The sequence below is a fragment of the Galeopterus variegatus genome, unplaced genomic scaffold (assembly GCF_000696425.1).
Source record: "Galeopterus variegatus unplaced genomic scaffold, G_variegatus-3.0.2 Scaffold737, whole genome shotgun sequence".
NCBI classification, from domain to species: Eukaryota; Metazoa; Chordata; class Mammalia; order Dermoptera; family Cynocephalidae; genus Galeopterus; species Galeopterus variegatus.
This window is the reverse complement of record NW_007726848.1, coordinates 79,606-105,117: the sequence shown is the minus strand read 5'-3', so window position 1 is coordinate 105,117 and position 25,512 is coordinate 79,606. Positions and strand designations below refer to the sequence as shown.

Sequence of the window (25,512 nt, the reverse complement as noted above, 5' to 3'; positions counted from 1 at the left end):
CAAGACAGGACAGACTGGTTATTGAAATGGACACATACATAATAACCTTAGGTAATTTTCCAAATTCTTCTCCACATTGTTTTTTCGTTTTCTTGCATTTACTCTGTTTTAATGGCTGGCAAGGGAAGTTAAAAAGGAATGTGCCAGAAGCATAGGGGAATGTAAAGAGTTTAAAACATACAAATCACCCTATAAACATACAAAAAATTTCAATTCGCTAGTAGTAAAAAATACAAATTAACAGTTGCTTACTATTAACTCAATAAAAGATATATAAAATCAACAAGATACTATTCTATCTCAGGTAGTAAGGATTTCATTTCATCTGGCTTTAAATTATAACATCTAGAGTTGAGATAAGAAGACCTAGAGCTGGCCAGATATCTCACTTGGTTAGGTACTGATAACACCAAGGTCAAGGGTTCGGATCTCTGTTCCCGCCAGCAGCCAAAATTTTTTTTAAAAAAGGTCTAGACGAGGGTAGTCACTGTCATCCTTAGCTGGAAGTGAAACTAGTATGTTTCTAGAAGGATCCTGGTAATATATATTGGATAGCAAAAAACTTAAAATGGTCCATACCTTCGCCCCCACAATGTCTTATCAAGAAACATATTAATCACAGATGTTTATATTAGAGATGAATTATTGCCTATCCTGCCCACACCCTCCTCTAGGGCAATCCCACCTGAAACCCCTCATAAACAGACACATAACCCAAAGCCCAGGTTCAGCAGACAGATCCAGAGGCAACACTTCACCCAAGAGGAATTCAGTCATAGGCAGGACAACACCTGACTTCTCACCTGAGCTGCAAAGATAAACTGGGCAAAATTTCTATTAGGAATTCCTACCTGGAAACTAAATTATGAGTTTAGGCTCTTGATTTAAAGGGCTATGGGTCAGAGCCAGTGACCATGTGAATGTGGAGCCAAGTTCAATATAAATAAGCAAATCAGTTGTTTCATTTATTTTTTATTATAGACATATATTACTTTTAAAATTAAAAACTGACACAAAAAATTTTGGTAAGACATAACCCATGTTTCTGGTTGCTTGTCAGAGAAGAGGATACTGGGTTTCCTGTTGATAAAAACCACTTGCATCTTTTCTAAGCCCACACAAAGAAAGTGCCTCTAGCAAAACAGGGATAGGTACTTGTTTTCAGACCACAATTGCTAGTTTGTTCTCTCCTGTTGGTTTCTTTTCAGAGCTGTATATAAACACAGAAGTATTGACTTACGTTATTTGCTTCCATAATAATAACACCTTGTATTTGCAAGACATACTTAAGTAGAGGTATGGAACTGTTTTGTAGGATAACAGCTAAGTCAACTATACTATCATAGAACCACAGGCTGCTGGTGCTTAAAACACTTTAGAAATCAGTTCATCCTCACATTACAGATAGATACTCACTGAGGGAACTCAAGTTTTTATTTTAGTCATGTGTTATTTCTATCTAGCCCCATTTTTTTTAAAGGATCTGAAGCAGCTTATAATTAAAGATAATATTGAGGTGCTGGGAAAACAGCAGTTACTAATCCTTAAAGAGCTATGCTCTAAGAGAGATCACCTTCTCTTGGAAGAAGTCCTGGATCACAAGCTGATCCCGAAATCACACACTGTCCCTAGAATAGCTCCAGAATATACAAACTCACCAGGGCACTTAATTCTGTCTAGAACCAAAATTCCCAAGGCAGCTCAAGGTCATCTGGAACAATGGATACCCACCCAGATCTGAAAGTGGAGTGGAAGAAGGGAAACGTGGAGTGGTAAGCTAAGATTCAGTGATCAAGTCAAAGGTGTGGAAAAACCACAGACCCAAAGACCACCCAGAGCCCTTTCAGGCCAAGGTGAGGTGGGGATAGGGGGGCAGTGAATTAGAATGGGAAGGACATGATTCCGGAGGTGGTGGTCTCAGGCTCTGTAGGGCAAACGTGTTTTAAAACATGAATAATCCTATAAACAGTCCAAAGGAGGGCACAAAACTGTATTACTTCAACCCTCATTTTCCAGTGAAAACACTCTCAATCCTGTAAACTATACTCTTGGATGTCAGTTCAGGGCAGAGCAGTCTACAAGTGTGCACCTGGGATCGTTCAGAGTGAACCCAACATTCATCAGGTATGTAAACAAGGAACAGAACAGCCTGGTGTGACCCAAGGGCGCTAACCCACCTGAATAGGCAGGACCCACTCACCCCACACATACACGCATACAGGCACATGAAGACACACATAATTAAAATTCCCTGACATGATTGCAAGTGAGAGAAACATAGATTAGAGGTGAGTGGGAAAAAGAAAACAGTCCAGGATCTTAACAGGCTTTCATGGTTAAGAGGTCATCCATATTCAGATATTCAAAAGTAAACTGTATCTTATAGATTTTTATACTGCAGGAGAGGTAAATCACTACAATAAACCTTCAGTATCTCAAAGAAAATACAAACATAATAGAATGACCAAGTAATCTGCTCTCTGAAAAGCAAGACAATCAGTAGTATATAACATTATAACACGTTCTTATAACATCATAACGTAATTACTTTGCTTTATAGTTAGCAAAACACTTTCTCATTCCCAGCCAGCAACTTGATTGTAATGCAGATACCCAACATTAATCAAAAAATCACAGAAAAGGCTGGCCGGTTAGCTCAGTTGGTTAGAACACAGTGTCATAACACCAATGTCAAGGGTTTAGATCCCATACCAGCCAGCCACAAAAAAGAAAAAAAAAAAAGAAAAGAAAAGAAAAGAAAATCACAGAAAAGAATGTCTACCCAGAACACCCTTAGAATTTCCACCCCTTTTACTGGTACAACTGGCTCAGTTAATACAGACACACAAGAATGTAGGAAGTACTAGAATTCACTCAGCAAACTGAAATCATTTCCCCAAATGAACCTAAATTTGTTAGCTTTTGAGAGTGACACAAACCTTTGTTCAGGGCCTAGAGTCTCGGAGGAAAGTATTAACATGTTCCCTCAGCCAATCTACTGTGGGATGTGCAGTGCGGGCATCCGTAGTGGTGCCACTTTGGAATGTGCAGCCTGTGCTCTGCACTCTTCTGTGCTCTTCCCTTTCCTACCTAGAGACGCCCTTAGTTTGAATACAAACCATGATCTCTACACAAGCAGAAAGGGAAGAAGGACCACAGTAGGTGAGATGAAAGCATGATTTCTTCAGTCCCAATTCCCACAGTATCATCCTTATCTGAGGATTTCATTATCATAACTACATAGATACTAAGCCACCACTCTATTTCTCTGACATTACAGATTCATTATAGTGAATTCCAGAACTCCAAATTGTTTTCCTTAGATATGTCTGTGCTGTTCAGAGTCTGCTCTCACTTTTGGCACCCCAGGAACTCATTAAGGAGTTGAACGAATTTCTAGAAGTCCCACTCATACTAACCCAATTCAAAGACCACAATGCTCAAAACAGACACAAATGCCAAGAAACACAGGGCTCTGGTTCAGCTGATTTACTAAACAAAGAAATAAAAATCCTACCGATTTCAACCCTTATTTGAAAAAACTCTTTATAAAATGCACAGCATATTTACAGGATGAAACTCAGGTTGTTCTCAAAATTGGGCTTAATCACTCAAGGGTCATCTTTATGAAGACAGAATCACAGAGCTAGAAGAATTGTTCGATGCCACAGTCCAAACCCCTTGTTCTACAGATGAAGATCAGGACAGGTGAAAAAATGTGCCCAAAGTCATACAGTCATCACTTAGCACTATATTCCCACATTCAGTCATCAGCTAATGCCACCACCAATTTCCAAACTTGGAATACAGCCTAAATATAAAGGGTAAACTCCATACTTCTCTGGATAGGACTAAACAGAATGAGCCAAAGAAAAAAATAAGTTGCCCGGCTTCTGATCTAACCTCCTAAAAGAAGACAGATCCCTTTCTCAACTGTGAGGAGCTGCAAGTGGGCAACAGTGTTTTTAAGTCAGAAGGTAACTCCAACATGACTTTCCTTATGGACCCAGCAGGAGAGAGTCACGGACCAAACTGGTCATTGCCAGCCACATCCAGCCTGTGGGAGGAAGCCTGGACTGTTCTATCCTATATCCACACCCATTTATAGATCACGTCTTGTTTTAAGTGTCTGGTGTTTACAGCTTACAATCCAGTCAAACCATGAGAATGAACTAGGTAGGATTTTTCATAAGGTATCTCACCATGCTCAAATCTATCAAACTAATTCAAAAAGGTCTTCTAGAATAACCAGTAGATTCTTCAAGGGTCAGGATGCTTCTTATCTCTAGACCCTACCACTTTACTTAATATACAATACACATTCAATATCAATTTGTCAAACTGAACTGGATATACGTTGTATAGTGGATTGAATATCCCCCAAACTCATTAAAGCTTGAATTGTGTCCCCCAAGCTTTATGTATTAGAAACTTGGATGGGCCGGCCCGGTGGCGCACTGGAGAGTGCACCGCTTGGGAGCGCGGCGGCCCTCTAGACCCTACCACTTTACTTAATATACAATACACATTCAATATCAATTTGTCAAACTGAACTGGATATACATTGTATAGTGGATTGAATATCCCCCAAACTCATTAAAGCTTGAATTGTGTCCCCCAAGCTTTATGTATTAGAAACTTGGATGGGCCGGCCTGGTGGCGCACTGGAGAGTGCACCGCTTGGGAGCGCGGCGGCGCTCCCGCCGAGGGTTCGGATCCCATGTGGAGACCGGTTCCCGCTCACTGGCTGAGCGCGGTGCGGGCGCAACACCTAGGGTTGCGATCCCGTTGCCGGTCAGTAAAAAAGACAAAAAGGAAAAAAAAAAAAAAAAGAAACTTGGCCCCTACTGTGACTGGTGGGAAGGTGGAAAATCCTATTATGGAAATTGAAAGGTAGGACCTTTCAATTAGACTGTAGGACCATGCCACAGTAAATGGATTAATAGTGGTGTTAAGGGGCTTGGTTCTTAGGGCCTTAAAAGAAGAGCACATGAAAGGTTAGTTTCTCTCTCTGCTCCACCATTTTCCGCAATGGGAGACCAGTGGGTCACTGTTGCTACCACCAAGACCCTCTCTAAATGTGTTCCTAGAACTGTGGACTTCCCAGCCTCTGAAACTGTAAGCAAAAAATTTTGTTTTCTTTACTTTATAAATTACCCAGTTTCATGTATTTTGTTACAAGCAACAGAAACGGAGTAGCGCATGTTGAGTATGGAAATATTGGGAGTAAATATGCAATAAAGCCAGGGAACTTCAGAAATTTGGGTTTTATATTATTACAATTGTAATCATATAGCATATGCACTGAAAATATCTTCAGAGAATATCTAGTCTAGTCCTCTCCTTTTATATATAGCAGAAAACTGAGGCTCAGCACAGGTAAGTGAATTATTCTGTAATTATTACATGGGTTACAGAGCCAGATCTCTCTCTCTCTCTCTCTCTCTCTCTCTCTCTCTCTCTCTCTCACACACACACACACACACACAGCCCATGACCACCACCTTTGTGTGTTGGGGTGGCAATCATTTTCTCATAAGACAAGCAAAAATTCCAATAAAACTCTAGTAAATTGGGTTCTAATCAGATTGAGATTTCATGTTAAAGTGTTCCAGAAGATAATGTGTTAAGTTTGAGTTAATAGTTTAATTACTTAACATGCTAAATTTATCCGGAATAATGCATGTTTTCAACACAAGGCCTTTTGTGAAAATCATTAAACCAATGTAAAAATATAGACTTGAAATGAATACACATGTGCAAGTTAAGGGCCATTTCTCTTCAGATCGGCTACCTCAACCTCTCATTTGAGAAATCTATTTTCCCAACAAACCTTTCTGTATACAAAACATCTATCGCCCACCCATCATCCTAAATTCAAGTGGATATTCCTGCCTCTCTTCAACACCCTCCCCCCCTCCCCGCCAAGATACAAGCTACTATCTAAGTTACTGGTTTGAATGCTTCTTTACAGCTGAGGTTAGACTCACAATAAGCAGAATTTAAAGAGAATTTCATTCAATCTCAACATTTTTCAGAACAGAAGACCCAGATTATAAGATATTTTACCTAAGGTCATTCAATTAAACAGCAGGGCCTGAATCAGAACCTGCCTTTGTGATCCACAAATCTGTCTGCCTTTATTGAAATGATTTTGACACTCTTTTCAAAGACCTATTACTGAAAACTGCCTCTTCCCTAAAAAGTGATCAAATTCCATTTACCTATTTTTATTCTTTTGTTAATAACTATATTTCTATTTCACATCCTATGTCTAGAGGTCACTAGTTTTGTTCTTTCTTCTCATTATACCCAACTATTTTCTCCTATCTCTAATAAATAAAATAATGTCAAAGGATACTGATCTTTCCTTTTTGTCAAGCAGAGTTGAGACCACCTTCTTGTATTTTTCATGTCATCTCATTAAAATGAACATTTTTTATGTTCCAAAGGACCTTTAAAAGTTTTATCTAATTCCTAAATTAGCTTATTTTTCCCCCCACACACAAAAAATCAGTTTGTGTTCCTTTCATAATAAAAGTTTAGACAGGAAATTAGATGACGAAATTCAGTGAAATAAACAAGCACTTTAATTCCAGGCACTGGCAACAAAAAGTAGCATTAGGGAACATAATGGGCACAAAGAGAGTCATTGGGCAGTAAAACTTCTGGCTTATCTTCTCATCCAGGTTGAATTCATTTGGTTGGGGTGGGAAAGCAGAATAACAATATAGAAAATTTTCCACCTAGCTGCCTACAATCGGTGGGAAAATACTAAGGCAGAGATTACAGGGCCAGTAGCACAGCCTTATATGTTTTGTTTTTTTCAAAACATTAATCATAGCCTGAAGCCAATTATGCATTTATAAAAACTAGAAATGCAAAAAAAAAAAGGAATTCTAAAATCATTAGTGGCCTTGTGATAATCCAACCACAGTTAGTAATTTGCATTTGAACCTGTATCAGATAAAGTTGAAGTAGAATGGCAGTTCAAATACCCCAGTTAAACCATTACTGTCACTGTTAACAGAAAAAGATTAGAAAGAACTATAAGACACAATGAAGCAAATTTTATTTAAAGGTTTTTGTATCCCAACAGTGTGGACAGAAAAAAGGAATCACATAATCTGAAAAGATAAGGACTGAAAGGAAAAGGCAGTATTTTAATCATGGAGTATAAAATAATAAGGGAGATGCATATATGTATGCTTCCTAGCCCATTGTCTACAACCCTATGGCCCCATGGAGAAAGGAAACGGGAAACTGGAGCAACCCATCTAATGAACCAATGGGGCCAAAAGGGTAAAACAGCAGCCCTCTCTATTTGAATGACTTCCAAAATTGCATCCATCCATCCATCCAACAAATAATCACTGAATGCTTACTTTGGGTCAGGCAATGTTCTGAGTAACAGTGAACCAAGCAGAGAGAGACCCTACCCATACAAACTTCCACTTCTAACATTGCTGTTAGGCTGCAAGAATGTATTTCCAACACAGCACCTCCAACTCTCACATCTAAAGCCAAAGTCATCATCTTTGCTCCCCGAACTATTTGTTCTATGTGTTCCCTATCTCAATGGCATCACTATCCACTAATTTCCCCTGACCACTAACTTTCAAGTCATGTTAAACTCCAACACCTCTCCTCCATTTCCATCTCTACCAACTCGTTCAATATTTCACCACCGACCTCATCACTGAACTTCCGTAAAGTTTCTTTTATCTATCTCCACCTTTTCATTCCCTTTACCATTTGTTTAAAGACCTCATCATCTTTTGCCTAGATTATTGCAAGAGCCTCCTATCTGGGGTTTTTGGGTATTCCCTCAGAAAGCTACTCAGCACATCCTTCTCCATTTCAGTTGACAGCAACCACATTCTTCCCCCCAAATAACTTCACATTAATTCTTGACTTCTCTCTTCATTTTTCTCCACATCCAATCCATCAGAAAATTCTATTGACCCAGGCTCCAAAATATGTCCATACTCCGACCATTTGTCACCACCTCCACTCCAACCACTCTGGTTTGAACCAGATTCATCTCTACAAAAGCAACAGCTTTCTTACTGGCCTCCAAACTTTACTCTTGCCCTAGGATAGGTTATTCACAAAACATCAGCAAGAGTAATGATTTTAAAATGCAAGTTAGTCAATGTCATAAACCTTGTGAGGTACCTCCTGTCATTCAAAGCAAAAGTCAGTCCTTAAAAAGGCCTCAAAGCCCTAGATGATCTGGCCTCTCTTTTTCTTTATAATCTCTTCTCTACTCTCTCATTCACTCATCCCACTCCTTCAAACTCTAGCCATTGGCCTCTTACAAGTTCCTCAAATACAGAAATGCTCCTGGCTTAAGATCTTTGCATAGGCTGTTCCTTCTGCCAGGTACACTCTTCCCTACATATCCCCATGGCTAACTCCTTCACTCTTTATACGACGTTTCCCAAATCTCACCTCCTCCAATGCAGTCTACCTTGACCACCTATTTCATAATACAACTTCCTCCTATACACTCATAATTCCTTTTACTGTGTGCTATTTTTCCCTAAAGCAATTATCATCTAACTTATGATATATAATTTACTTATTATATTTAATTTTGACTGTGTTTCTCCCCATTAGAATATAAACTCTACAAGGGAGGGATTTTGTCTGTTTTGTTCATGGTTTTATGACAAGTGCCTAAAACAGTACCTTGCACATAGTTAAGTCTTTGACAGTGACTGAATGAATGGACTGATTGCCCTGCTCTCAGGATCTCTGCCAAGGTCATCTTTCTCAAGTACAACTGATAGTGTCACTTCCCTCCTGTAATTATTTTAATAATAATATAAATTAGGCTTACCCTAAAAAAAAAAATCCCACTGTCTTTGCTGTTTCCTTTTTCAGCATTTTGCTTTAAAACCACTGTCAATGTTTTTAATGCAATTATCGGTATTTTACAAAACACTCTTTCCTAAATTAACAGCAAAATTTAGTGGTTGTTTGCTTACCCTAAAAAAAAAAATCCCACTGTCTTTGCTGTTTCCTTTTTCAGCATTTTGCTTTAAAACCACTGTCAATGTTTTTAATACAATTATCGGTATTTTACAAAACACTCTTTCCTAAATTAACAGCAAAATTTAGTGGTTGTTTGGCCTTCTTTATAGCTTTTCTTTTTTTTTTTTTTTTCCTTTTTGTCTTTTTTTCGTGACTGGCAACGGATCGCAACCCTCAGTGTCGCGCCCGTACCGGACCGGGACCGGCAACGGGACCGCAACCCTCGGTGTTGCGCCCGCACCTAGCTCAGCCAGTGAGCGGCCGGTCTGTATGTGAGATCCGAACCCTCGGGCGGGAGCGCCGCCACATTCCCAAGCAGCGCACTGTAGCAGTGTGCCACTGGGCCAGCCCCAATATAGCATTTTAACATACCTAATTTCCTTTAGAAAGTTACTGATTTAAAAAAAATTCACCACAAGCATGGGCCACTTTAAATACTGCTTAGAGGACATTGTAGGGATATAAAACAACCTTAAATAATCATGAATGTTAAAGTAACAGTGTAATACAGCATGCCAAAGTTCTGACAGAGGTAAACAATGAGAAGGGTCAGCTGCTACTAACATCAAGCTATACTCAGGCAGCTTTGAGATTGGATAAATCATGATTCTTTTTAAATTGGAGACTCCAAATTATTTCAAATTTTGCACATAAAATGATACTTTAGATCATACTCTCAAATTTCTATAAAAATGTAATTATACTGTAGCTAAGTTTGCCAAGAAAATGACAATAAAACAAAAGGTTTTTATAGTCAGAATTTCTATCTACAAATGTTTGCAAGCATTCTCTTCCATATATTTAGAAATAATTGTATTTAAGGGACAAACTTAAAGAAAGCCCCTTAACACATTTTACAAAATACTACAGACTGATTTTATGTTATTAAGCAATTACTATGTGTCAGGTTCCATAGTAAGCATTTTACATGTATTAACTCATTTAACTTCCACCATGACCCTATGAGCTTGGTACTATTGTGATCCCCATTTACAGGCAGAGGTTCAGAGATGTTAAGTAACTTAGCCAAAGTCACAGAACTACTAAATAAATCCAGTTTTTATTTCAGAGCCCTTGTCCTAATCCATTTTGGGTCAGGCTTCTTGCTTTGAGTCATGTACTTCAAATGTATGAAAGAGAAACAGACTTAATTAATCTCCAGTTGCAGTAACACCGTTTGAACCTAAGCACCTTAACTAGTCCCAGATCACAGCAGCCATGTTTGAACAATGGAATCCCACCTCAGCTGGTCAGAATAGAGTTAGGAAAATCCGTCTCATCGGGAATCTGGAGTTGGAAATGAGATAGTTGATCTCTCACCATGGCTGTATAATGATGACCTTGGGACCAGCTTCTACCTGTCTTGTAGACAGAGTAGCAGAAAAAGTCAGTCTGTTGAGAGAGAAGATGGAAGCAGATGTGGAGAGAAAATCAGAAATGAGAGATAAAGCCCCTGGAGTATGTCCCTAATGCCTCCCAGTTTGAGGTCCAAGTCTTCCCGAGTATGGGCATGTCCTTGCCCTTAGATTTTGGTGAGAAATCCCAGAATCTGGAAAATCAATTCTTCGTCTATATTTACTGGCTTAAGTGGATTTCTGTTATTCCAACTGAAAGTTTAATTATTCAGTATTTAAATTTGGATTCACATATGGGCTGAAAACCATATAACCTTCACTGACCATAAAGGAAACAAGAGAAATGAGAATTTGAACTGCCAACATTTAGAAATACAAGCAATCAACTTAAAGAATGAAATGCCCCTAGAATAACAAAACTGTGATATCCTCAAGACATCATGAAAATCTTGGAAAGTCACAATATGGAATGAACTTAGAAGAAAATCATGTGAGATCCTAAAAAACAATAAGCAGCAGCAGCAGCAAAGCAGCAATAGAAGACAACCCAAAAAAGCAAGCTTCTTGCCATCACATTACTAACGATGAAAACACAAACACACACACACACATACACAGATGAGAAACAGGAAGGAGTTGGCCCCATTTTCTGGTAGACAAAAAAGTAGTTCTTTTATGGTCACAAGGTCAAGTTTCCAAAGAAAAACTAGACAATCATATCCTGTCATTTACGAAATTTCAATTAGAATAAATATTCGAAAGCACAGGCAATCACCTTACATCTTGCTCTATAATACTGAAATTAACTTGGAGTATTTTGATTCTAGTCACCATAAGAGCAAAAGAGATTATGCAGCATCTCAAATGATCCATTCAAAACTATGCTTCTAATTATATCAAGTGATTTTTACATGCTAGTAGTGACCTCCACAATATAATGCTCATTCATTCATTCCCCATGTTGGATACTGGGAATACACAGGTGTCTCCATAAACACTCTGAGGCCATCTGCTCCCATCCTATAAGGTGACAGATCTATTCAGAGCCATAGCAAGTGCTACATAATGAATGAATACATGGGCAAAGTACACCAGGAGAAAAAAAAAAGAGAGAGAGAGAAACTGCTTTCTGGAGTTTAGTGTGAATACTGTGGCTGATATATATTGAGGTTGACCAAGAGTTTCACAAAGATTGGGGATATACCAAGGATTTACTAAGTTGCATTGTTTATTACTGTAAAGCTTTCTTGACCTTTTTTTGTATTTTTATTATTATGATTATATTTATACTTTGTAAGAAAATAAACTGAGTGATAATTTCCCATGTGTCCTATAGCAAAAAGAATATTTCTGTGCATCTGTACTTACTTTGATTTATGTTCCTTAACTTGTTGATTGGATATACCATATTATGCTTTTAAATCTCATCAGTTTATCACTTTTCCTCTCCTTGGACTATAGGGGCCTAATGTTTCCAGCTACTCTTTAATTAGCAACCCATGCATTCCCTGTATCAATGTTCCTCAAAGATTATTAGGCAGCAGAATCATCTGGATATTTATTAAATGGTAGATTCCTGAGCTCCAACACAGACCTACAGAATCACACTACTGGGAATGGAGCTACAAGAACTGTGTTTTAAAGCAGTGATCAAACTTTTTTGTTCCAGCACCCTCTGAATTATTTCTCAAAGCTATATACTCCCTTATAAAGTTTTAAGTTGACACCTAGTTTGACAAGTGGCAAAGGACATATTTTCCAACTTGTAAATATCTACATTTATAAATAAAGCTGACAATCCCACTCTTACATGGATGAAAAGCTCCCGAAATATCACAAAGAAGCTCTTCAGTCTTACATCTTTTTGTCTTTATTCTTTTCTTCTTGAATTCATATATTTTTTCCATATCCCTGAGAGAATTTTAATATTAATATATATTTATGCTTGTAAATCTTTTACTAGTCACTATCATGCTTTCCTGCAAAGGAACTGTGTATATAATTGACATCTCTGATTTTAAATTTCTTGTGACCATAAGTTCTAAATTTATTTTATTTTTATTTTTTATTTATTTATTTTTTGTCTTTTTCCGTGTCCGGCAACGGATCGCAATCCTCAGTGTATTTTTATTTTTTATTTATTTATTTTTTGTCTTTTTCCGTGTCCGGCAACGGATCGCAACCCTCAGTGTCGCCCCCGTACCGGACCGGGACCAGCAACGGGATCGCAGCCCTCGGTGTTGCTCCCGCGCCTCGCTCAGCCAGTGAGCGGGAACCGGTCTGTATGCGGGATCCGAACCCTCGGCTGGAGCGCCCCCGCGCTTCCCAAGCGGCGCACTATAGCAGTGCGCCACTGGGCCGGCCCATAAGTTCTAAATCCGCCTTGGCCGTACAGCAGATAAGTTCTAAATTTAAAAAAAAAATTTCTTATATATTGTGTTTCTAAAATTATTATTGGTCCAGTTGATCAAAACAAATATGCAATAATAGAGGATTATTACTTAGCACTAGAATGACATGGTTCAGCATCAACTCTATTCCTGTTTTTCGTACTTTTATATGTAGATATGAACTCTGAGAAACTTGCTCTCATAAATAAGTAGATGGAAATAGAAGTTTTGACTTCAAAACTTCAATTCTTTTGACTTCTTTTGACTTCTTCCTAGTTACAGGACAAAAGTCACATCATGACATCAAAATTTTTTAAGATTTAAGTATATTTGCTTCTATTTTAGTGAAAGCAAAAAGCAAACATCTGAAAATGGTTTGTTACCTGGTCATATTAGAGTCATTCACTTTCTCAACACCAACACCATATTTTGAATTTTTCCTTTGTTTTGTGCCCTGGCGGTTTTTATATCTGAGGGTAATGCACTAAGATTGAGGATGAGAGAGAGTAGTGTCTTTCCTAACTGGAAGTAAAGCAGTCATGAAAGGGGAGATAGTAAAGGAGAATCCACACAAATGAACACTAATTTCCTTACAATCCTGTAACTGCCCATCTATCTTGTGTATCTCCAGGAGCATGTATTCCAGTTTTGACACACTGATTGGAGGTCTGTTCATTCATTCATTCCACAAATATTTGCTGACCACCTGCAACGTGCCAGACACTCACCTAGGCCCTGGAGATACAGCAGAGAACAAAACAAGCAACTCCTGCCCTCAGGGTCCTTCCAAGCAGAAACACACAATCTGTTAATGTGTGCTTAGTGCTAGAGCCAGAGATTCCAAAGCCTCCTGTAGCCTGGGCAAGGCACTCTGTTCTCCCCACCCCAAAGAACTGTATACCCACTTAGTCAACAGTTATTAAGCACCTACTGCATGCCAGAGCCTTAGCTAAACCCAAAGGAATGCAGAGGATGCAGATTGATTCTCTACAGTATGAAATAAGCATAAAGCCTCTCATTCAGATTCACTTGGTGTAACATATTAAGTCACTGTTTAAATTAATTTGAGTTCTACAAAGTGAAGGCTAAATCATCACCAGGGTCAACTAAATCCTCCATAATATTAATCTATCGGCTGTGCCCGTAATTTTGTTCCCAGGCTATGGATGTGAGTAAACCACATCCTGGCTAGTGACTGCATTCTTGAATAATTTTTATTTTAATCACTGATGAAAACAAATCACTCTTCCTATCAAGAGAAAAGTACTAATCCTGAGGACCAAACACAAAACATTTGTCAAGGAAACAAAACCAAATAACCATGAAAAGAAATAACATAAAAATGCACATTTCTTAGGGTGGAAATTTCCATCAGTTAAATATACTCTTGGCAAAAAGTAAGGGCCACCATGTCATTTAAGTTGGAAAATCAAAAGATTTTTAAATTCCTAAATCGAATAACTCTAAATGTTTCTTATCAAGAAAAGAGCCTCTCCCTCCAACCACACAGCTACAATTTATAATTACCAAGAGAAACTTCACAAAGGTCCTTTGTAAAGGATGATCCTCATGTAACCAGTCGATTTCCCACTCCCTCTCTCTTTTGTCTTTTTTTTTTAAATTAGGATATCTGCAATCAGGAGATGAGAAGTTTTGTATTTCATCTATAAATTTTAGTTATGATAGAACATATAATTAGAATTTCTTCTCCACTACTAGTAATATAGTCATAGCCATTATTTCACACCATTAACCCTTGAAAGTGAAGGCAGCAGGCAGAGTGAGGATGGCCATCTGACAGTGAAACAGAACGAAGCTGGCTGGACCACACAAAAGCTGAATTCTTAACACTTGGCCTTCAAAGGCAACAGCCTGACCAAAAGAACTACCCAGGATAGAATTAACGCTATAATCCATATAAAGGAAAAAGTACCCTCTATGTTTCCATCTAGAAGAAAATATTATGATTCTAAAATCATTCCGAAGTTCAGCAAGCCATACTAAACTTAGTTTCTTATCTGACCTCTAAATATGCTACCAGGATATAAGGAAAAAATAGCACACATAGGGGATATTACAGGCTCTAAATAGAGAATAGTCCATGAATTTTGGGTAAGGCCAAAAAATATCAGCCTCTGAAATTTAGAAATTATGAACTTGAAATAAATCACCAGTGATGGGATAAACCGGCATCATGTGCCCCAATGAGATGCACTGAAATGCGCTGAAAAGGATACAATGTCAAAAATGTTTACCCTGAATTTAACCACGAAGAAACAAATTACACAAATCTAAACTGAGAGACATTCTGCAAATAATTGATTGGCCTGGCCTCCTAAAAAAGGCAAGGAATAAAAGACTAAAAATATATTGAGAAACTATTCTAGATTAAATTCAACAAATTCATATTGAACTTCTACCCTATGGAGGTAGTACAGCGTGGTGGCTAAAGGCTCAGAACTCAGAATATATTGAATCAAATTCTGGCTCTAAATCATATCTCCACCATGTGGAAAAGATATTTAACCATGTTATACCCCAGTTTTCTCTCTGTAAACTGAGAATAATAACAGTATCTTCTTCATAAGATTGTAGAGAGTTCAATGACTTTGTCTAGAAAGGCCTTAGCACTGTGCTTGCCACTTAATGAGTGCTCTCTAAATGTTAGTGGTAATGATGATGATGACGGTGGTGAAGAACCACCAGATGCTGGGGGCAGGGGATCAGAGAAATGGACTAACATGGTCACTACTGCCCTCGCTGAGCTTACAGTGAGGCATGAGTTAGGAAAAAAGTTACCAGGCTATTCTAGGACAGTGTGACATAAGCACTCTGGTTGGTGATAGTCTCCAGAGTGCAAAGGAAGCTGTTAGGTCTTCCTAGGCAGGGAATGGGGGTGGCAGAGCCTGGGTAATGGTGGAGAAGAGAGGTGACTAGGATGGGAGAGGTTGAACTTGGGGGCTTATAGGATGAAGAGGCAGAGGAGAGTTGAGGACTGAGTCCAGTTCCTGGCTTGGCATCTGGATGGGTTGTGGTGGCAGTCCCTGACAAAGGGAGCACATGCATGCACAGGTTTGGGGGTAGAAAGACAGCAGGTTCTATCTAGGTCAGACTCAACAGGAAAGGCCAGCTAACGGAGTTGTGCTGCAGTCACAAAGGTCTGCAAGCAGAGGAGTCTTGATCTTGAGAGAAAAGGATACATTCTGCATTCCTGAGAATAAAACACCTAAGCCAAACAGATATTATCTTGGTCTTGCCTGGGCTCCAGTTTCAAAACATGATTGAATAAAAAAAAAAAAAAAAAGAAAGAAACATGTATTTCACAATGTAACTATTTCACTGTATAAACAGACATTAGGATGAACATTTGTGGCTCTCAAAAGATTCATTAATCCTAAAACTTTAAATTCCCCTACCAGGAAAGTTAGCAACGTTAGCCAGATAGTCTACTCTACTTTAGAACACAATTTTGTTTATTAAAGGTAAGAAAGAAAGCAATCCTAAACTCTCCCTTCCTAGGTTATAATGCATATAAGTCCTCATTTATACCACCCAAAATAAAATTGTCAGGAACAATGCTAATCACATATGTGCGTGTGTCTGTGAGCAAAAATGCATACATGATATTGCTATTCATAAATAGAACACTAGATTATATCTTGGCCCATACAGTCTCAGAAGCTGGATTTGTCACACAAAACTGCTCTTGCTGCCACACTGTGTGCTCACTCAATGTGTACCTGACAATGGCTGCACGCAACACTGACAACTGTTTTACACACTGTACAGTACGCTGCACTGTCTGATGGCTGAACCTCAGATCAACCTGCCTTAGCTCATTTCCTTAAGAACAGCTAATTGTCCCCAGTGGTCATTCCTTTCTCCCCTTTACGAACAGAACCCTCAGAGTCTTGGGTCCCTAGCAGAGTCCAAACATTCCCCAGCCTCTTTCATAGCTCTGGCTTAAGTCACATTGGGATGTGAGGGGAAATGATGTCTGCAACTTCCAGTTTATTGGAGAGCCACCTGCAGCCTGCACATGAGCAGAATAACCTAAGCAATGGAAGAACAAGCTAGAAGAAACCTGATTTCCTAATGGACTCGTGAAGCAAAGGGCTAGACTCCAAACTGAATACCAGCTTGGATTTTTATGAGACAGAAACTTATTCTGTTTAAAGACCAAAATAAAGTGGCTTATTAAAAAAGCCAAACCAATGTCTTAATTCTTTTCTGCTCCATTAAAGTCTACAATTAAGCTGAATTTTTTAAATTAAGGTGTGCCTCACTTTGTCTTGGAGCTTTTCATTTCTTTATCATGACTGTAGACATCTCAACATTCCACAGTTTATAATAAATGTTCATGCTGGAGTCTTCAAGGAGCACAGTAATAAACAGGTAAAGTCAACACCACTCCTCTCCACAATGGTCATATGTTAAACCTGCTCTTTAATTTGCTGCTAGAGCCAGTATTTGCAGAGCTCATGTGGAGGACTTCCAGTCTTTCTGACAAGCTTTTAACTTTGGTGCTATACATGAAGATGACATTCTAAATCCAGCATCAGGACTTGCCTACATTGATTTTTTTTCCCTCTAGGACAGATTTTACTGAGTCCTCTACACTTTCCTGTTTGGTGTTTGTGGTAGGCAGAATGCTCCCCGCACCACAACCCTCAAAATGTCCACATCCTAATCCCTAGAACCTGTGAATACATTACCCTACAGGGCAAAAGGTACTTTGCAGATGTGACTAAGGATCTTGAGATAGGAATATCCTGGAATATCCAGGTAGGCCAAATTTAATCACAAGTGTCCTTAATAAAGACGGAGACTGGAGTGTCAGAGTCATAGAGAAGGAGATGTGACAACAGAAGCAAAAGTTGGAGTGATGCCATTGCTGGAAGGCACCATGAGCCAAGGAACATAGACAGCCTCTAGAATCTCTAAAAGGCAAGGAATGGATCCTCCCCTAGAACCTCCAGAAAGAACACAGCTCTGCCAACACCTGATTTTAGCTCAATGAAACCCTCTTCACTCTTCTGACCTTCAGAGCTATAAGACAATTTTTGTTGTTTTAAGCCACAAAGTTTGTGGTAATTTATTATAGAAGCCATAGTAAACTAATAGTGTCTTTACATGTAGCACTATATATTGTAATAACTCAACTGAAGTTTAGGGTAAGATTTGCCCAGACCTAAAGAGCTAGACTCAAATAAGCAGTTTTAATAATATACAATGTTATTAATAGTATTACTATTAAACAGCATTATTAATAACAATATTACTAATCATACACAATTGTTTTGCCATGTTATTATAACCACAAAAGTAGCTCTCCCTATCACCCTCCCCCGAAAAAAAGAAGCCACAGGAGTTGAATATGAGAAGTGTGGTAGGTATAAGCAAATCTTATACCTAGATAAAAGAATGATCTCTACCCATTACTGAGTGAATCTTCATCTCAAGATGAAATTGGATGCCATTTTTTCTAACTCTGTTATTGTTTTGAAGGATGAATGCTTTCTCTGCTAGTAAAATAGCAGTCAATAATTTCTGTAAAGGCAAAAGAAGAATTTAAGAGTTTTTTGGGTTTTTTTTTTTTTTTTNTTGTGGCTCTCAAAAGATTCATTAATCCTAAAACTTTAAATTCCCCTACCAGGAAAGTTAGCAACGTTAGCCAGATAGTCTACTCTACTTTAGAACACAATTTTGTTTATTAAAGGTAAGAAAGAAAGCAATCCTAAACTCTCCCTTCCTAGGTTATAATGCATATAAGTCCTCATTTATACCACCCAAAATAAAATTGTCAGGAACAATGCTAATCACATATGTGCGTGTGTCTGTGAGCAAAAATGCATACATGATATTGCTATTCATAAATAGAACACTAGATTATATCTTGGCCCATACAGTCTCAGAAGCTGGATTTGTCACACAAAACTGCTCTTGCTGCCACACTGTGTGCTCACTCAATGTGTACCTGACAATGGCTGCACGCAACACTGACAACTGTTTTACACACTGTACAGTACGCTGCACTGTCTGATGGCTGAACCTCAGATCAACCTGCCTTAGCTCATTTCCTTAAGAACAGCTAATTGTCCCCAGTGGTCATTCCTTTCTCCCCTTTACGAACAGAACCCTCAGAGTCTTGGGTCCCTAGCAGAGTCCAAACATTCCCCAGCCTCTTTCATAGCTCTGGCTTAAGTCACATTGGGATGTGAGGGGAAATGATGTCTGCAACTTCCAGTTTATTGGAGAGCCACCTGCAGCCTGCACATGAGCAGAATAACCTAAGCAATGGAAGAACAAGCTAGAAGAAACCTGATTTCCTAATGGACTCGTGAAGCAAAGGGCTAGACTCCAAACTGAATACCAGCTTGGATTTTTATGAGACAGAAACTTATTCTGTTTAAAGACCAAAATAAAGTGGCTTATTAAAAAAGCCAAACCAATGTCTTAATTCTTTTCTGCTCCATTAAAGTCTACAATTAAGCTGAATTTTTTAAATTAAGGTGTGCCTCACTTTGTCTTGGAGCTTTTCATTTCTTTATCATGACTGTAGACATCTCAACATTCCACAGTTTATAATAAATGTTCATGCTGGAGTCTTCAAGGAGCACAGTAATAAACAGGTAAAGTCAACACCACTCCTCTCCACAATGGTCATATGTTAAACCTGCTCTTTAATTTGCTGCTAGAGCCAGTATTTGCAGAGCTCATGTGGAGGACTTCCAGTCTATCTGACAAGCTTTTAACTTTGGTGCTATACATGAAGATGACATTCTAAATCCAGCATCAGGACTTGCCTACATTGACTGCTCTTTAATTTGCTGCTAGAGCCAGTATTTGCAGAGCTCATGTGGAGGACTTCCAGTCTTTCTGACAAGCTTTTAACTTTGGTGCTATACATGAAGATGACATTCTAAATCCAGCATCAGGACTTGCCTACATTGATTTTTTTCCCTCTAGGACAGATTTTACTGAGTCCTCTACACTTTCCTGTTTGGTGTTTGTGGTAGGCAGAATGCTCCCCGCACCACAACCCTCAAAATGTCCACATCCTAATCCCTAGAACCTGTGAATACATTACCCTACAGGGCAAAAGGTACTTTGCAGATGTGACTAAGGATCTTGAGATAGGAATATCCTGGAATATCCAGGTAGGCCAAATTTAATCACAAGTGTCCTTAATAAAGACGGAGACTGGAGTGTCAGAGTCATAGAGAAGGAGATGTGACAACAGAAGCAAAAGTTGGAGTGATGCCATTGCTGGAAGGCACCATGAGCCAAGGAACATAGACAGCCTCTAGAATCTCTAAAAGGCAAGGAATGGATCCTCCCCTAGAACCTCCAGAAAGAACACAGCTCTGCCAACACCTGATTTTAGCTCAATGAAACCCTCTTCACTCTTCTGACCTTCAGAGCTATAAGACAATTTTTGTTGTTTTAAGCCACAAAGTTTGTGGTAATTTATTATAGAAGCCATAGTAAACTAATAGTGTCTTTACATGTAGCACTATATATTGTAATAACTCAACTGAAGTTTAGGGTAAGATTTGCCCAGACCTAAAGAGCTAGACTCAAATAAGCAGTTTTAATAATATACAATGTTATTAATAGTATTACTATTAAACAGCATTATTAATAACAATATTACTAATCATACACAATTGTTTTGCCATGTTATTATAACCACAAAAGTAGCTCTCCCTATCACCCTCCCCCGAAAAAAAGAAGCCACAGGAGTTGAATATGAGAAGTGTGGTAGGTATAAGCAAATCTTATACCTAGATAAAAGAATGATCTCTACCCATTACTGAGTGAATCTTCATCTCAAGATGAAATTGGATGCCATTTTTTCTAACTCTGTTATTGTTTTGAAGGATGAATGCTTTCTCTGCTAGTAAAATAGCAGTCAATAATTTCTGTAAAGGCAAAAGAAGAATTTAAGAGTTTTTTGGGTTTTTTTTTTTTTTTTTGTCTTTTTTCGTGTCCAGCAACGGATCGCAACCCTCAGTGTCGCGCCCGGACCGGACCGGGACTGGCAACGGGATTGCAACCCTCGGTGTTGCGCCCGCACCTCGCTCAGCCAGTGAGCGGGAACTGGTCTGTATGTGGGATCCGAACCCTCGGCGGGAGCGCCGCCGCGCTCCCAAGCAGCGCACCGTAGCAGTGCGCCACCGGGCCGGCCGAACTTAAGAGTTTTTAAAGCTCTTGTTACTAACCAAAATCTGTAACCATGTATGGTATTTTCCTGGTATTATTTGGTTCAAATCTCATTCAGTTAACTGAATTTTAATTCATGCAACTGTTGAGTATAAAAAAGCAATCAATCAGTCCTGTCGCTTGCATGTGCTTGAAACAGTAACATTCCTGGAGAGGTATAAGATTAACTGACCCTGGCTTCATTCATTTGGGCCTCCCCACTTTGAATGTTGTTCAAAGGAATTCACAATCTGATGAGGTCACTAGGAGCTCAAATTATCATCCCACCTCATCCTGCTTCTAGCTGGCACCAGCTAGTTGCCCACCATTGTTCTTCTAGCTCTATCATGGTTGCAGTTCCCAACTCAGAGAAGTCTGGGGGCAAATGCAGGTCCCTTTGAGAGCACTTACCCTGATGTTCCAAAGGGAAGTCCTAAGCAATGCTCCTGTGCACCTCTCCGGCCCAGAGTTCATCCATACCTGACCAACTGACCACAGAAGGTTCATTTCAAAATCACATTCTTAATCATGGCCAGTTTTCATTGCCAGAATTTCATAAAATCATAGAAATACAATTGTAGTAATAAACTCTTGGCCTAAATTTATATCCCCTCCTTTCTCCTGACCAGAACTAAAGAAATGTTGTTTAATACCCAAAATAGTCTAGATCCATGTAACAGGACTCCTTCTGTTTCAAAAACTAAATCATTTGTTTGGAATACATCCCTGTATTACATTTAAGAGAATGCACACTATCACAGGAAGTAGAACAGCTATCTCTTTGGAGCATATATGCTTGGTTCTAAATACAGTTTTGTTTTGTTCTTTCTGCTTCATTGTTTCAATTTGTTTTAGGTTTTAGTAGCCATTATAACTCCATTACTGACAACGTGTAAGTTGTTCTACCTGTACCTAAAGTTTCCTACCTGAAAAATAGAGGTAGGATTTATTATCTTCATCTTTCTGAGTTAAGGCCCTCTATATAAGCATCATTGCTTTTCAGTGTCTGGAGAAAGGTTTGTCCACTCCAAACCTTGGAGGCAAGACTGGACAGCATGCAGAGGACATTCTTTGTTGTCTCTGAATAATAATATTTATTAAGCTTTTTAATGCTTAAAGTTCAGTATGTATTCACTTGTATACAGCACATTTACTTTTATCCCTTGAAGTTTTCAGTGTGTCTATCCCATATATGTTCCATTTTGGTCTTGCTTATTTCAGACTGTGAATTCCTAATATGTAAAATATATGGCGTTTTCCTCCTAAAGTTTTAAGTACTTAATCAGCTGCTATTTATCAATAGTGCTAAAAGCACCTAGGGAGAAAAACAAAACAGGTCAATCATCTAATACTGTTCCTTATCCCATAAACTAACACATAATCTTTTTAAATTTCCTCTTCTATTTTCTATTTTACTTAGAACTTAGCATTTATTTTTAACAGGAGCTAACAAGAGTTTTTCTGGTTTATGTTCTTTGTTTACAATTCACAAGCTTTCATTTCCCTCCCTGTCTTCAGTCTGCCACAACAAAATACAGTAGATTGCGCAGCTTAAACAACAGAAATTTATCTTCAGACAGTTCTGGAAGCTAAAAGTCCAAGATCAGGGTGCCAGCATGGTCAGGTTCTAGTGAGGGTCCCCTTCCTGGCTTACAGATGGCCACCTTCACACTGGGTCCTCACATGGCAGAAAGGAAGCAAGCCCTCTGGTGTCTCTTCCTATAAGGGCACTAATCCCATCATGAGTGCTCCACCCTCGTGATCCCATATAAAACTAATTATCTCCCAAAGGTCCCACCTCCAAATGCCATCACATTAATGGTAAGGGCATCAACATATGAATTTTGTGAGAGGCACATTTCATACCATCACCCTCCCCTTTTAGGGACAATTTTTATCTGCCTTAAAATAAGTCTGCAGCCCAACCTTTTTCATTAAATAAGCAGAGACTGAACACCTGCAGTATCAGGCTTAGGCAAAGTGATACGTACTCGTGGATGAACACACACAATTCCTGATAACAACACTCCCAATATCCTTAGGTTCTAGATGTAAATACCCTATTGGATTGGCTCACTGTGACAGCCATGGAGATGTGCCACTCAAACCTCCCTTTTACAGAAGCACAGCTAACAGCTGATTGACAGCCTCCAGCTGCGACAGCTTTGGATCCACCATCGCATTCATGCTGACGCTGTGTTTCTGCTGGGCTGCTGCCAGCCACTGCATGAGCATGCAGAACTATGGGACTCAGGGCTTTGCCTGCCCAACACAGAACTCCTGTAATAGGCGACTTTGCTCAGGGAATCCCAATTCACCCAGTCAGACTTTCTAAGAACTGCACTAAAGTTCTTCCTCCCCAGTGCTCCTTCCTTCCTGCTCTCCCTTCACAGACATCAGACCCACGGCACAGTCTGGAAGCTCTCTCCACCTTCTGTTGTTCCCTCCCCCGTTATTCCTCACAAACATTCCCCAATTCATCTCTTGCATGCCAAATCATACCCACAAAGTAACTTCACATAAAATAACAAAAATCATGTTTAGCTCCCATGTAACCTATTTATCTAACTGGAGACAAATACTCAAACTGATATAAGCAGCTAAAACACAAAGGGATAGAAAAAGAAAAGCTGTTTTTTCTTAAATTCAAACTAAGACAAAACAGAAAACTCTGCTCACTTTAGTTTAATATAATTGAACATATAGCTATTGAGCATCTGCCATGTGCCAGATGCTGTGCAAGGTACAGTGAAGGATACAAAGACAAACGTAAGACAGGGTCCTGCCTTCAAGAAATTTACAATCTGTGCTCATATCTTTTACTCAGAATTCTCGCATCATTCATTTTAAACAATTTCCTTAAGTGTTTTATATACACGTATACATGTTCTATGAAAGGTAGACGAGAAATAAAATTACTTCATGTAAACCTTTTTAAGTTCTTACTTAGAAAATAATTTGGTATTCGAAAGTAAACATCACCATATCTCCTCTCCAGTCTCAGAATCCCCTCCCTAGTCCTTCAAAAGGAAAATGTCAAGACATTTTGTCACTGAATCTTAAGATTAGAAAAGTCCTTTAAGGGTCATCCACATACATACAATCCCATATTCCTGAATTAAGAAATGGGCTCAAGTCATTTCAGTAAACTGACACAGACTCATGAAAAAAAATCCCCTAACACCTTAATATATTTATTTTTTGTTGTGATATGAAATATACAATATATAAAGCAAATATGCTGTTTAAAGAATAACAAAGCAAACACTGTATGTCCACCATTCAAGTTAACAACTGGGATATTACTATACTTTCAAAGTCCTTTCCTTCCCTCCACTCCTTTAGAACAGTTTCTCAATCTCACACTATTGACATTTTGGGCCAGATAATTCTTAAGTGCTTAACCAGTGCATTGTTGGATGTTTAACAACCCCCCTGGTCTCAACCCACTAGATGCCAGTAGTGTACCACTACTACCCCCAGTTGTGACAACCAAAAACGTCTCTAGCCATTGCCATATATCCCCAGAGAGCAGAGTCACACCCTTTTGAGAACTGCTGTCCTAGTGGTAACCACAATCTAAATTTTTATCTACCAATATGTGTAACTTTAAAACAATATATTGCTTAGTTCTGCTGTGTTTGAACTTTGTAGAAGTGAAGTCATACTCTATGTATTTCCCTGTGACTTGTTTCTTTCATTGAATATTATGTTTGTGAGATACATCTTTGGAATGCTGTTATAATCTATAGCTCACACATTTTAGTTCATATATTTTTGCTGCTATATGGAAATCCATTAAATTGAAATCCCACAATTTATTTAATCCAGTCTATTACTGATGGACATTCATATTTTCTAATATTTTGTTCATATGACTACTTCTGCTAGGAGTATTTCCTACATAGATCTTCTTGTAATTACACAACAATTTCTCTAAGGTATATACCTAGGAGTGGAATTGCTCAGTCATAGAATATGTTCACATCCACCTTTATTATTTTCCAAAGTGGTTGTATAAATCCATACTATCACCAGCAGTGGAAAACAATTCCCACCATTCCACATACTTTCCAACACTTGGTTCTCCACTTATTTTTTCATGAGATTTGGTACCACAAAAATATACATTGCTTACCGTGTAAATGCCAATTCTACAAACAGCAAATGAGATCTGGATACATTCAGACATTCTCTATAAGATTAAAATAAGAATAAGAGATTACAACTAAATGTTTGTCCCAAAGAACTGACTTCATTCCCCCTCGTTCCTATTTCCCTCTTTAAAGAAAATCTGCTATATTCTTTTTTTTTTTTTTTTTTTTTTTTTTTTTTTTTTTTTTTTTCCATTTCCGGCAACGGATCGCAACCCTCAGTGTCGCACCCGTACCGGACCGGGACCGGCAACGGGATCGCAACCCTCAGTGTTGCCCCCGTACCGGACCGGGGACCGGCAACGGGATCGCAACCCTCGGCATTGCTCCTGCGCCTCGCTCAGCCAGTGAGCGGGAACCGGTCTGTAT

At 38.8% G+C, this 25,512-nt stretch overlaps 1 protein-coding gene across 3 annotated transcripts in view; it reads right to left on the bottom strand.

The window, feature by feature from the left end:
• The window catches only part of ARL15 (ADP-ribosylation factor-like 15), a 410,068-nt gene that overhangs the window by 350,257 nt on the left and 34,299 nt on the right, over nt 1-25,512 (bottom strand). For 2 of the 3 annotated variants that reach the window (XM_008571945.1, XM_008571943.1), the window contains exon 3: nt 25,128-25,184. The exons of the other annotated variant lie outside the window; for it this stretch is intronic. In XM_008571945.1, the coding sequence (XP_008570167.1) occupies nt 25,128-25,181 (54 nt within the window). In that variant the 5' untranslated portion in view covers nt 25,182-25,184. The remainder of the gene's footprint in view (nt 1-25,127; nt 25,185-25,512) is intronic. 3 annotated transcript variants of the gene reach the window in all.